The following is a 13,852-nucleotide window of genomic DNA, read 5'->3' as shown; positions in this document are numbered from 1 at the left end:
GATTTTAAATTGGTGTTCTTTTAATAATAGAAAAATACACCTCACAGGATGAGTGTTAGGAGATTTGTGGTGAGTTCACGAGTAAAGGAGAATTCTAAGCTGATGACATAGTATGAAATTTTGTAATTGGTGTATTCTACAAAATGTTGGTTTTAGAAGAATTTACCTGACACAGATTAACATTGGGTGTTGATAACAATCCATATGGATTTGTGAGTACTTTTTAAAGTCTAAGTCTTTTGCTGATCTGATAAATTTTTTTCAAAGGGAAGTTCATTGCATTGTTACTCCATGTCTCGTTTTTGGCAGTGCCTCCAGACAGGCTGGCTCTCTCTGAGTATGCTCTTGTTCAGCTCTTAATTTCAGGATAACCTCATGCAATCTCTCCCGCGCTTCGCTTTGTGCTTCGTACCTTCTTGGTCAGCACTGTTTTATGTCAGATATTCGCACCTCCTGGATGTAACTCCTTTACATGAGCAAGTTAAATATTCAATGCAGGTAAAACTGAGTTTGCCAGCTCTTACAGGAGTGGTGTGAAGCCTTTGCCACTGGGTAGTCCTGGGCTCTCGGTGCTGTCTTGTCCTGAAGTAGTCACAATGGAATTGGGTTTGCTACCAACTGGTCTTGCTTGCCTCCTCAGCAAAATGGGATTAGCTTCTAAGTGGATGGTTTAGTAAGCCCAACTTGTATCCACAGCTTCTGAAACCCTGATCCTTTAGTCTGAAAGATGTCTTGTAACTCTTGGGGGTGTTCTGAATGCCTGGGTTTTGTTACTTGATAGCGTGTGATGTTCCAGTGGTTCTGCTGGTGACTGGCGCTTGCTGGAAGTGTTGTCTGCATTGTTTTTACAGGCCGTTTTTGTACCTGCACTGTATAGCCCAGGCACGTGTGGTTCTAGTTCCGTGTTTCAGATAGGGGGAAAAAAAAAAGAGCAGGCTGCAATTCACAGAAAAACTTATGTAGCTTACTTTTGACTGTCATCTTTCCCAAAACCCTGATAAAAATCAATGAAGAAGCAGCCTTCTTCTGGTAGTCCTTTTTTTGATTGTTTGTTTTTTCCTTTCCTAGTGGTCTCTTTGGTTAGATGATGAGATATACTTTTGTTGGGAGGTGTAGGGGAAGCTTATGCGGTCTCTTGGCTTCTGGAATAAGGCCGTTAGCACTAGAGCAAATTCTTCTGCATGCCTAGAGATGGTAAGCCCTTTAAAAAAAACCAAAAACACCCCCCCTACACACAACTGCCAACAAAACAAGAACAACAACCAAGAGCCCTGTGCCTGGGAACACACAGCTGTTCTCAATAGCTGGTCAGGGACTGTGGTCTGTTGACTGATCTCTCCTGCTTAAAATGTCTGATTAACTTGTGATCAAGATCACAATACAGAGGAACAACAGAAAATTCAATTCTGTAACTTTCACGTTGATTTCACAGAGGAAATTCTCACCCTCTGCAGGAATCCATAGTGAAGACAAAAATAGCTTGCGTCGCTTCTATGGGGGGTCTGGTTTGTTGGTGAAGCAGTGTCAACACAAGTGAACGTTTATAGAAGACATCAGTGATGACTATGTAACTTACTGTGTGGTTCACTAGATTCCTCCCTCCTCTTTTACCTAGCTGGAACTGTCTTAGCATGAAGTATTCATTTCGCTTGAGGCATTTAGAATTTTAATTGTTTTTTATTTGGGAATCCTTTCTCCCTGTTGAAAGCAAATGGAAGTGTTGTTTCATGTGTTGCTGAGGTTGATCAAAATCTGGGCTGCTGTCAGAAGGGATGGTCCTCCCCTGTTCCCAGCTAACTGTTACCACCACCTTCTTTCTGTGTTCCTGTTGAGTGCCTGCATAGAAAGCTGTTTTGAATGAAAACTAGCTTTAAAGAAGATAAATACCTAAAATCTGAGTTGGATCAATACTCTGGTTTTGCTGACAGAATGGGCAGTATGATCTTCTGCCAGTTTTAGCCAGTTGTAAAGCCGCATCTTGAGGCCATAGTTACCTGAAGCGCTATGACACAATCTGGAGGCTTGCTGCTGATGAAAGGAGGAGATCCTGCTTCCATTCTTCTCCTTTCAGAGGCTCTGGCACTATTTAGATCCTTCCGTGATTTGATTCAACTAGATAATGTGAAAGAAAATTAATCATTGATTCCCCCTGGATGCTGAGCTGGCTCACAAGGAGAGCTGAGGTGCGCTGAAGCAGGTGGAAGGCTGGGCAGCAGAGCTGGTCCACCCTGAGCAGGGGAGGCAGGAGGCAGGCATTGCCCTTGAGCCATCGCAGAGCCTGGCATCCTCTCCCACAGCTTCACGTGGAGTGGGTTATGAAAACCATATTACGACACGGTGTGGAGGCTTACAGCCTAGGTGTTGGCAGTTTGTAGCGATAGCTGTTCCACTTCAGTCTTAATGCTGGGTGCACGTACCACATGTACAGATTTATAGACAGAAGAAGTTGCAGGCAGTTGGTTTGGTTTGAGAAGTCTTGTAGGGCTTCTTGTTCGTGTACGTTAAATAAATAAATACAAAGATGAATGTTGAATTTTCTTTCTCTTTTTCTCATTTTGCAGGCGTTTTCCTAATCTGTGTGTCTTTTGGAGGTGCTGGTATATCAAAATACAAATTTTTGGTTTTGAGATTAAGAGTTTGTATATATATACACACACATAAATATATATAAATCTAAAATGCATAAGTCAAAGTTTAGAGAAAATTTACACTTCAAATGGGAAGGTTTGAATGCTGTCTACCAATGCTACATACCTGTGACTTACAAAAGCATTTACTATTGGGCTTTGTTGCTATTAAATTCAAATAATCATTGATTAAATACTTCAGTAGCCAAGATTAAGTACTGTTTGAATTACTTCCTTCTTTTGTATGAGAAATTGTTTTTACCGTGACAGTAGGTAAGAATAGCTATGAGGTTAACAGCCTGAAATAACTTTTTATTATTATTTTGCTTGTTGGGCTTTTTCCTTTAGCTGGAAGTTGTTTAAAATGTCTCTGGTGCTATTGCTCCCCATCCAGATGGCTTTCTGCCTTTGTTTCAGTTACTCGATGTGATACTGTTAGTCACTAGTGCCACCACACATGTTACAGTTTGGCCCATGACTCATTCTCACGGCCGTCTTACGTTGGCAGGCAGTGTTATTCTCAGTATAAATACTTGTTCTCTCTTGACCCCTGTGATGTCAGCTACGGGTGGAAACTGGGTGCTGACTGTAGAAGACACTGGCCTCTTTCCTTGAGGAAGGAAATCTTAAGTGCCTGAAAGCAAGAATAGCTTCCCAGCATGCTCAGATTGGTGCGATAATTGCTCTTCCCTTTTTAATTGAAAATGGAACTGAAAATATTCCGAGGTCTGTGTTGGAAGTCCGTCATTATAAACAAGTATCTTACAAGAACTTTATAACTCTATGCGTTGTGCTGTCTAGGTTATAGGGTATGTAACGGCATTTTTAAGTCTTGCTTCTTTAAACATTTTAAACTCTTGGTATACTACAGTGGTTTCAACAATTGCAAATGTTGTGGAAAAACACCTGAAAGGATGAAAATAGAAAAGATGCTGAATTGAAATATAAATTATGAACAAAATAACTACATAGAACAGATTAATGTTTTCTTGCTGCTTTACCTGTTAAAGGAATGCTTTATAATGGTGGTACTATGACCACAGAAAATAAACTGAAAATATACTGTGTGTGCATTCAAGTATGAAAAATATTTAATTTTAGATAATTCAAATGATTTTTCTGTGGCTACTGTCGTCAGTTACAACAAAATTGCAGCCAGTATTTTATGGGTAGAAGTAGCTTGATGGAGGAGAAGAAATAATATCCCATTTAAATAGTAGCTTGTTAAAGATATACTGATTGGTAATGAGGAACCACACATTTTCTCTGGATTTTTTTTGGTAGATGTTGTGTTATTCTAACAGCGTAATCTGTGTTGCATGGTGGGGTTAAAGTTTATTTCTTTCCTTTAGACAATTTAAGAGATCACACGCTGTGCTAAACTTTCCGCATCCATTGATGAGTGAAGGGATGGATTTATAAAGATCTGGTAATTAAAATAAGATATTTTAATACCTGGTTTGTTATTTTCACCAGCTCTACGCCCCCACCTCCAGTTCTTTTTGTTTTGATTCAGTCTGGTGCAGTGTAGTGGATTTTTGGGAGGAATGAGGACCTGATGGTGATAAACTATTATTTGATAATGATGATGATGATAAGAGCGCCCTAATTGTTGTTTCTGTTGAGGAAAAATATTTTTCTCTATGTATTTATGCTTTCTGAAAGTTAGAGGTTTTTTTGTTTGCATTTAGTGAAAATTCTACTTTTTTTTTTTTAATGTAGTACAAGTGAAATACTAAGTGATCCACATATTTCATATGGTAACAAGATGTGTTGGCAGCTGTCGTGCTTGTGTGGATCCTCACAACTTTGCTACGGCTGAATGGAAAGGTTTTGAAATGAGTTGAGTCTCATTATTCAGTGTATTTACGTGGCAGTTAGAGGTGAGACTCAAGTGTGTTGTCTCCTATCTAAGGCAGCTTTGAACTGGCAAGCTGATGGTAGCACAGCTGCCGTACCAAATAGCTGCTTTGAATATTTAGCTGGGTTCCACGCGGGTTTTGGACTTGCTGTTCCACTGGGGACTGGTAAGCTTTAGGACACTTCAGTTCTTTCTAGCCAACCCTCTTTCTCTGCTGGAAGTTTTCTTCTCCTGAATTTTTCCCACTGTCAGATGAGTAATTTTATGTATTAATGGTAACTGGAGGGATAGAAACCAGTACTGAATAAGGCAGAGATGGCCTGTGAATACTTTAAAGTGGTGGTTTAAATAGTACTATTTGGATAACAATGATCAGTAAAAGTCAGCACAGAACAGCCCTTTATAATATATACAAAATATTAATAACTTGTTTGTCAATAAAAAGTTATGCTTCTCCAGTAGTTGATTTTTGTGCTGCTGGTGTATTCCATTATCCAGTGTGGGCACAGTCAGCTTTCCCCTATGCTTGCTTGCTTATTTATTTATTTCATTGCAAGCTGTCTGTATCAAGCAAGGGGTTGCGGAGGGACTTTCTGAAGTACCACTTTTGTGTTTCTGTTGTCAGTTAAGGACAATGATGCATATGATTTGGAAGCCTACCAATCGTGAAGGAGTTGAATTTCTGTGAAATAGGAGCATCAAACAAATTTGACTTGCTCTAAATGAAGCGATAACTCCTGCATATCGTAAAGTTTGGATTTAGTTGGATGGGGCCCTGAGCAACCTGATCTAGGTGGAGATGTCCCCGCTCGTTGTAGCGGGGGTGGACTAGGTCACCTTTAAAGGTCCCTTCCAACCGAAACCATTCTATGATTATATTCTATGATGTGCAGGTGAGCTTGTTTGAACCTGCTCTGTGATGTATAAAGAACAGCAGCCCAGCGTACTGGTTACATCCTGCTTTTTCTGCTGGTGCTATAATAGGAGAAATACCTCCAGTTAAGCAGAGCAGGGAAGGGATCTAGAAGGGAAGGAGTGATGTAAGTAGTGGAAATCTGTAACAGTAGTGGGGTTGCACATTCTGGCTTGTTTTTTTTACAAATGGTGATTTCCCACATCTAATGGTGTCCAACAAGAATTAGAAAGATGTAGAGGTGACTTGTCTTTATTGGAGAAGTGATTTACAGTAGTGTTTTATTACAACACTTCCCATCCCTTTGTCAGCTGAAGAGCATTGTCTGGATGAAGAGGGTGGTTAATACTGAAGTGAATACTAATTGAAGGGAAGACTCATCTTTAGAGAGTGGTAATCAAAAGAGAAAACTTGGAAGGTTAGAAAAACTAGTGGTAGCATTAAGTGTAAATAAAATGTTTTGAAATACAAAGGATGAGTAATGAGGGAGGCAGCATAGTGAATTGAAGTAGATCATACAAAGGGCTCCCCTCTACCCTGCAGTGGTTGTAGTTTACACAGTGGGTTAAATTCATAGAAGACTATCTTTCTTTAAGGCTGAAAGCAAATTGAGATAAATGTCTTTAGAGGAAAATGTCACTTTCTAGTAAAGTTGAAGATGATTTTCTTGCTATTAATATAGACTTTCAAATTGAATGTGTCACTCTGGCCATGTTTGTGGACAACTAACGGGAAATTTGCAAAAATGAAATTAGGAAATTGGTCATGTGTTTTCGTATTAAATATTGTCATGCTTCATCCAAGAAGTTTGCTTTGATTGTATTTTATGTAGGTAAATAGTTTTAGAGAAAATCTAAATTGAATTTCTAACTTTGTTTTATCTAACCTCTAACTAATTATTTTTTTCTCTTATTACTTTGTCATAATGACATAAACATCTCAACAATAGTGCTTTACCAGGCAAATGCTTTTATTATACTAAGTGGAATTAATGAGTAAAACTATGCTTATGTGTTTGCATTTGAGACCCCAGACTTGCAAGCTGAGCTGTACAAGCAGGCTTATGTAAACTTTCCAAAGGCTTTAAAATGTGTGTCTAATTATAGAAGGTTAAGTATACTGAATTTTAATTTATTTTTTTTTCCCCAAGGCCATGTGGTTATGATATTATTGAGATTCCATAATGCCTCCTGCCGTGACAGACAGCCTTGACATCTGGGCAGTGGATTCACAGATTGGTGCTGATGGCTCAATATCTGTGGACTTCCTGTTGCCCACTGGAATCTACATCAACCTGGATGTCCCTCGAGATGCCACCATATCTCATATTAAACAGGTAATACCAAAGGGTCAATTAACTTAAAAGTTAACTTACATTTGGAATGAGTGCTGTTTCTGATTTTTATATGCCTTTTGGCAAATCAAGTAATGAATTTGGGTAGGCATAAAAAATAATGTATTGAAGGTACATGCATAGCAGATTGATTAATAAAGATGTATATATGTCTGGGGGTTTGGAATGTTTTTGGGCAGATGGCAAGGTTTGGAGAAATTACTTCTTGCTGATGGTTACACTTCAGCAGAGATTATTCTAATAGCTCTATATTAATACCGTATTGTTACACCTAAGCCTTTTTTTAACACACTGTTAATACATTATACATTGACTTAACATTTCTCTGATTAGTGGGCAAACAGGAGATGCTGTGTCTAATTTGATTTTTGATATAATAGTCACAGATTGTGCTTCTGCTTCCTTTGATTGACATCAAAGATAGGTGCTTTAAAAACCACGTATGCCATTTCTTGAAGGATGTGTACAAGTGCCTTGCTAGGGCATCACTTAAAAAGTGAAGGAATACTCAAATCAAAGGAGGGGGGAGCATGTAAGGAAATAACCACAGATATTAAAGAATAGTCTAGTGATCTTTCATCAGATAATGGCCACGTGAGGGCATTTAGACAAGTTACTGTGGAATTAGGTAGTGGGTGCATGACAACACCAAGTAGTCTGCTCCTTAAACATAATAAACTTCTAAAAGAAAATAAAGTGTGATTTCTCATTCAATTGCATTGCCTGGTAAATAAGTACCTTGTTTTTCATTCCTATTCCGTCTGACAGTACTCACTTTTTTTATAGAAATTTTTTTCTTTCTATCTGTAGTAGCTTCATAGAATTTATTGTACTCCTCAGTTGAAACTTTCTAGATGCTGAAGTATTTTTTTTATGCAGTGGATCACTTAGTATTTTAGAAGAAACGAGAGTGCGACTAGAAATTGAAGTGGTCTGAGAAATAAATTTTGTGCTATACTCAAATACTGGAAATTATTCTGACTGGAAAAACGTCATTGTAGTTTTAGTAAAAGGATAACCTGGGCAACTACAGGTTGGCTGGTGGGTAAGGTAATGGAAGAGCTGATAGTGATTTCAACTGATAAAAAATTTAAAAAACAAGTGTGCAAGTGACAACAGTAAGGGACTTGAACTAAGCTGTCTGCTGTAAACAAGTACTGTTGATATTTAGCTGTTTTTCAAAGAAAAGGGATGTTTATCATAACTACAGAAGTCTTTCCTGGGAGTCACTGTGTTGGAAAACAAAGCAATAACAAAGACTTTGATGGCATCCTGGACGAGTAGCTTTGCTCCTACCACATTGCTGTGACAAGCCCTAATTCGTGGACGCTTGGATGTATAAATAGAGGACTTGAGTGCAAATATAAGGAGTTTATCTTCAACGTCAAACTGTTAAGATTAAAATAAAAGAAGAAAAATAGCCAATTATTTGAGGGCAGAAGAAGTTTTCATTTCTGTAGACTTTATAATTCTACCAGGCCAGTACTTTGGGTGATGGCAAATGGCTGCTTTCTGTGGAAGTTGGTTCCAGGGACTTCATGGCTTTTTTAATTTTACAATCATTAAGAGATATAATAAGTACCAGTAGCTGGAATTTGAAGTTAGACGACTCGGGCGCGGGGGGGGGGGGTGGGGCGAGGTACAAATTTTTAATCAATATAATTAGCTATTGGAGAAGAACGTGGAGGCAATAATAGATTTAGTCCTTTGATACCTTTGAAGTTGGAATTTTTGCTCTACACCAAAGGTAGTTGCTAGGCTCAGGTCTCACTCAGCTAGGCAAAATATGCTGGAATACATCACTGTAAAGCAGAATTCATTGTACAAATCTAGGGAATATATGCAGGTGTCTTCAGTTTAGCAAAAGGAGTTCAGCTTCAGTTGTTTGAGAAGAGGTTTTTGCCACTGCATTATTGATCCTGCAGTTCTCATTTCAAAATAGGTTTCAGAAACAAATCCAGAAAATGTAAACTTTTAAAATTAGGATAAAAATATTCTGACAGATAAAGATTTGAATAGGATTGAGATTGGAAGAGCTCTTTTTACTTCCAATTTTGATTTCTGCTAAGGATTTGATATATTTTATGTATTTGGTACATTGGTGTTACTTAAGGTGTAATCTGCTACTTAAGTATTCCGTTCAGTGAAGTGTTATTTAGTGTTCTGTGAGTGGCTTGCATGTCTTAGTGGCCTGACAGCAATTTACAAATAAATTTACTATAAGCTTCTCCAGGCAACAGGGAATTTGTTGTCTATGTATTACAATAATTACTGGAAAAGGAAAGTATAGATGTGTCTTGATGGAGAAGGATTTTGATAGGAAGCTATAGGAGTGGATGGAGGAGAGTGACATTTTGGTGGTCAGTGCAACATCTGCCTCCAAAATCAGTAAGTGCTTTGTTACTGTAGTGATAGCCATCCCTCCTGCAACTTCACTGCAAATAGGGCTGTATTGGGTCAATCCCAGGATAAGCATCAGGAGGAGGGTTAGTGCTGCCCTTCTCTCATCACCTCAGAGTACTTGTCCCTATATGTTTTTTGTCCTTGGGATATTTATGGACACAAGTTGCTGCTTAAAAATAACCTCAAGATAGTGACTACAAACAAGACAAAGTAAATACATAATGATATATAGGGATAAAAATTAACCAAGTTAGCAAATATATTACTCTAATGTTCCTTTGGGATCACAAATGGAAGTCAGCATTACCTTCAGTGCCATGAGACATGTTCATGCTTTCTTGGGTTGTTTCATTTATTTATTTATTTTCTTTGCAGCTGTTATGGAAGCAGGCACATGCCTATCCACTCTTTCATCTCCTCATGGAGATTGACTCATACATGTTCTTATGCGTGAATCAGACTGCTGTACATGAAGAATTAGAGGATGAGACACGGAGACTTTGTGATGTTAGACCCTTTCTTCCTGTCCTTAAACTAGTGACAAGGAATTGTGATCCAGGAGAAAAGTTGGATTCCAAAATAGGTGTCCTTATAGGCAAAGGTAATTACACTTAATTTTTTTTGAAAAATGAGGGTAAACTTTATTTTGTGTATAACTGGGCAGGTGACCGTGGAAAAAATTTTAAAAAATAAATTAAAAATTGTTTCCCTGAAGGAATTTGCCTTTCTCAAACCAGTACTGATCTAGTTTAAAAGAATTTAAATACTTAGGACAAAACATTTGGAAGTTGTTGAAAGCTACTTTCTGTCTGGTATTTTGGCAATGTATTGTATTACTGCATAAATCAAGAGCAAATTTTATCTTACTAGATGAGGGAAAAATCTATAACGTTACTACTAAGTGAAGGAAGGCATAATCCCTGAAAAGTGTTATCATAAAGAGCCTAACAGCAAACTGGATACCCAGAAGGAACTAGAAATTATTATGGTTTTGTTCTACATGGTTTCTGAGTTGGTTAACAATATGATTCTTGTTTTTGCTCTCAATTGTGGCACTGATTTTCAGCAAACAATGAAAAGCTATTTTTAAAGGTTTCACACTAACTTGTTCTTGATGTTATTTCAGAATTTTCAGCCTTTAAATCTACTCTGCTTGGTTATACAATCAAGATTGACAGGGTCGTGTGAGGTCATACCTCTTGTTTTAAAACAATGAACCATTGTTAGCTCTTTTATAAAGACTGCAGGTTTTGTTTAGATTTCAGCAGTACACTGTCTGCCTATTTGTTAAAACTGACAATGGAAACAGTTAGCCAGTTTAACCATTCAGACATATTCTGACAGATTCTGAGAGATTCCCATTCTTAGATTGAATATTTTGGTTATTATAGCTATGCAAGATCCTTCCTTATGCAGCCCCTATTCTGCATCTTAGCAGTGCAAAAAATGTGTTCCTGTCTAAGCTTCTAAACTTAGTGTTTTGTTCTCAAAAGGTGTTCAGTGCTTTGTGTAATTTGGACAATGTCCTTCAAAGTTCAGGAGAAAAGAAAGAAAGAAACACTTCAGGCCCTATGCTTCCTGAAGTATCGAAGAATCACAGCTGTGGGGACTCTCCACTGTGTATTCTCTCTTTACATATTTTGAAAAAGGAACTTTATGGGTCTTGGATTGGTTGAAATTTCAGCCCTGTCATTTTGACTTGAGTAGAAGATTTTAATCACAAGGAAAATTCAAGAATAAGTTTATCTATCCTTCTTTTTTGACTTTTAAATGAAATAAAAAAGATGGTCTTTCTGTGGGATTCAAAAAAAATACAAACAAATTGCAAACACTTTGTCTGCTCTACAGTCTTTAGGATGCACTTGCTGTGCTTGCTTTGCATTTGCTCTTGTGAGGAGAGACTTAAAACTTTCCAAACTATCTTGAACCCAGAGCTTAGTTGGGAGGGATTCTGTGGGAAGCTTCCATGGAGGATAAAGGAGTTAGTGAGTACTGGGAGTTTTTCAAGAACGCTCTCCTGGAAGCACAAAACCATTTCATTCCCTTTAAAGATAGGGGAAGTAGGTGAAGCAGGAGACCCCTTGGCTTAACTGTGGGCTTCTGAGACTGTTCAAAACCAAGAGAAAAGTGCCAGGGATGGAAAAGCAGACAAATACCTGTAGAGAACTACAAGGGCATTGCCAGGGCATACAGAGATGCAGTGAGAAGAGCAAAAGCTCAGCTCGAATTGAAATTGGCCAGAGATGTCAAAAATTGCAAGGAAGCGTTCTACAGGTACATAAACAACAAGCAGAAACAGAAGGAAAATATTGTCCCACTCTTAAACGGAGGGGTGAATTAGTCACCAGCAATGCTGAAAAGGCACAGGTTCTCAACATTTTCTTCACCTCTGTCTTCACCAGCACTGTTGGGCCCCAGGCCTGGTGTTGTGGTTTAGCCCCAGCCAGCAACAAAGGACCAGGTGGTCTTTCACTCACTGTGCCCCCAGCAGCGGGATGGGGAGGAATTGGACGGGCAAAACTCATGGGCTGAGATAAAGGCAGTTTAACAGAACAGCGAAGGAAAGAGGAAAACAATAACAATAATACTGATAGAGGAACACAGAAAGCACGATTAATGTACAGCCGCTCACCGACTGGAACCCAAAGCCCAGCCCGCTCCCAAGCGGCAATTCACCAAGGGCAAACCTGATCGCCTTCTACAGCAAAGTAACCTGCTTGGTTGATGAGGGGCGAGCACTGGACATTGCCTACCTGGATTTCTCCAAGGCTTTTGACACGGTTCCCCACAGCCTCCTCCTAGAGAAACTGTCGTGTTATGGTCTAGCCCAAGTGGTCTGTGTGGTGGGTGGGGAACTGGCTGACACGCTGCCCCCAGAGGGTGGTGGTAAATAGCTCTTTTTCAAACTGGCAACCTGTCACAAGTGGGGTCCCCCAGGGTTCAATATTGAGCCCAACGCTGTTTAATATCTGCATAAGTGATCTGGATGATGGTGTCAAGTGTACCCTGATGAAGTTTGCTGATGACACCAAACTGAGCAGGGAAGTGGACACTTGGGAAGGGAAAGCCACCCTGCAGGAAGACCTGGATAACCTGGAAGAGTGGGCTTCTGAAGTCCAACAAGGACGTGTAAGGTCTTGCAGCTGGGAAAACATAATCCAGGAATGCAGCACAGGCTTGGATCTACCCAGCTGGGGAGCAGCTCTGTGAAAAGGGACCTGGGGATCCTGATGGATCACAAGCTCAATATGAGTGAAGAGTGTGCTGCAGCAGCAAAGGAAACCAACAGGATGCTGAGTTGCATCAAGAAGGGCATCACCAGCAGAGATAAAGAAGTTGTTATCCCGGTCTACTCAGCACTTGTCAGACCACACCTGGAATCCTGTGTTTGGTTTTGGTTGCTGCTGTGCAAAATAGATGTGGACAGGCTGGAGAGGGTCCAGAGAAGGGCCACCAAGATGACCAGAGGACTGGAAAGCCTGCCATATGAGGAAAGGCTGAGAGAATTGGCTTTGTTCAGCCCTGAGAAAAGAAGGCTGGGGGGAGACCTTATCACCATGTCCAAGTATTTAAAAGGTGGCTACAAAGAAGGTGGAAACTCCCTTTTTACAAGGAGTCACGTGGAAAAGATGAGGGGTAATGCATACAAGTTACTCCTGGGGAGATTCTGGTTGGACACAAGAGGAAAATTTTTCACAGTGAGAACAATCAGCCATTGGACTAATCTCCCCAGGGAAGTGGTGGATTCCCCAATATTGGACACTTTTTAAGATTCGGCTGGACAGGACGCTGGGCCATCTTGTCTAGACTGTGCTTTTGCCAGGAAAGGTTGGACCAGATGATTCTTGAGGTCCCTTCCAACCTGGTATTCTGTGATTGAATGATAATAAAGGTTTGAGCGGGATGGTAAATAGATGGGCAGTATTTGTATGGGTATGTATCCTTTTGCTTGCTTGAATTCTTTCAGGTCTCCATGAGTTCGATGCCTTACAAGATCCTGAAGTGAATGACTTCCGAGCTAAAATGCGGAGACTCAGTGAGGAAAAGATTCAGTCGCTTGTGGGTCTCTCCTGGATGGACTGGCTAAAGCACACTTACCCACCAGAACAGGAACCTGTTATAGCAGAGAGCTTCCAAGATAAGCTCTATAGTGGAAATCTTGTCGTGGCTGTTCATTTTGATAACTGCCAGGTAGGAATGGTTGTTCGTCACATTTCATGTACTGTTCTTGATCCTGATCTGAATTAACATGTGATTGATCAAGGATGTAAATGAAATAGAATGCTAACATTATGGTGTTTGCTCTAAAATGCAAATTCTTTCACCACAAAGTGAGGATGTGAACTTAACAGTTGTGAACTGCACTTCTAAAGTCAAATTAGTTCTACTTCTAAAGTGAAAATGTACAACTTTTATATTCTATATTATTTCAAGTTCGTTTAAATGTAAAACATAATTCAAGGACATTTTTTGGCCAATTGTTACTGTGTTGCTTCATAAGCGTTCAATTTTAGGCTCAGGGGATGCTGGTGAATTTGGAGGCACCATATTTAACACTTCTCTGTGTGTGTGATTCATTGTTGAACATGTTTGGGGTTAATCTGCTAATTAGGTTGAGCAATACATTTTTAAAACAAAGAGGAATTAGTATTCCCTATGCTAGACACGCATATAGACAAATAAAACACTAGCTG

General features: G+C 39.4%; 1 protein-coding gene across 6 annotated transcripts in view; it reads left to right on the top strand.

Moving 5' to 3' along the window:
* Window positions 1-13,852, top strand: part of PIK3CB (phosphatidylinositol-4,5-bisphosphate 3-kinase catalytic subunit beta) — a 104,220-nt gene that overhangs the window by 50,903 nt on the left and 39,465 nt on the right. For all 6 annotated transcript variants that reach the window (XM_054206102.1, XM_054206103.1, XM_054206106.1 and 3 more), the window contains 3 exons: window positions 6,552-6,737; window positions 9,534-9,759; window positions 13,126-13,349. In XM_054206102.1, coding sequence (XP_054062077.1) covers window positions 6,585-6,737; window positions 9,534-9,759; window positions 13,126-13,349 — 603 coding nt within the window. In that variant the 5' untranslated portion in view covers window positions 6,552-6,584. The remainder of the gene's footprint in view (window positions 1-6,551; window positions 6,738-9,533; window positions 9,760-13,125; window positions 13,350-13,852) is intronic.

This window comes from Rissa tridactyla, chromosome 6 (assembly GCF_028500815.1).
Source record: "Rissa tridactyla isolate bRisTri1 chromosome 6, bRisTri1.patW.cur.20221130, whole genome shotgun sequence".
NCBI classification, from domain to species: domain Eukaryota; kingdom Metazoa; phylum Chordata; class Aves; order Charadriiformes; family Laridae; genus Rissa; species Rissa tridactyla.
The sequence above is the reverse complement of the archived record's forward strand: the minus strand, read 5'-3'. Positions and strand labels throughout refer to the sequence as shown.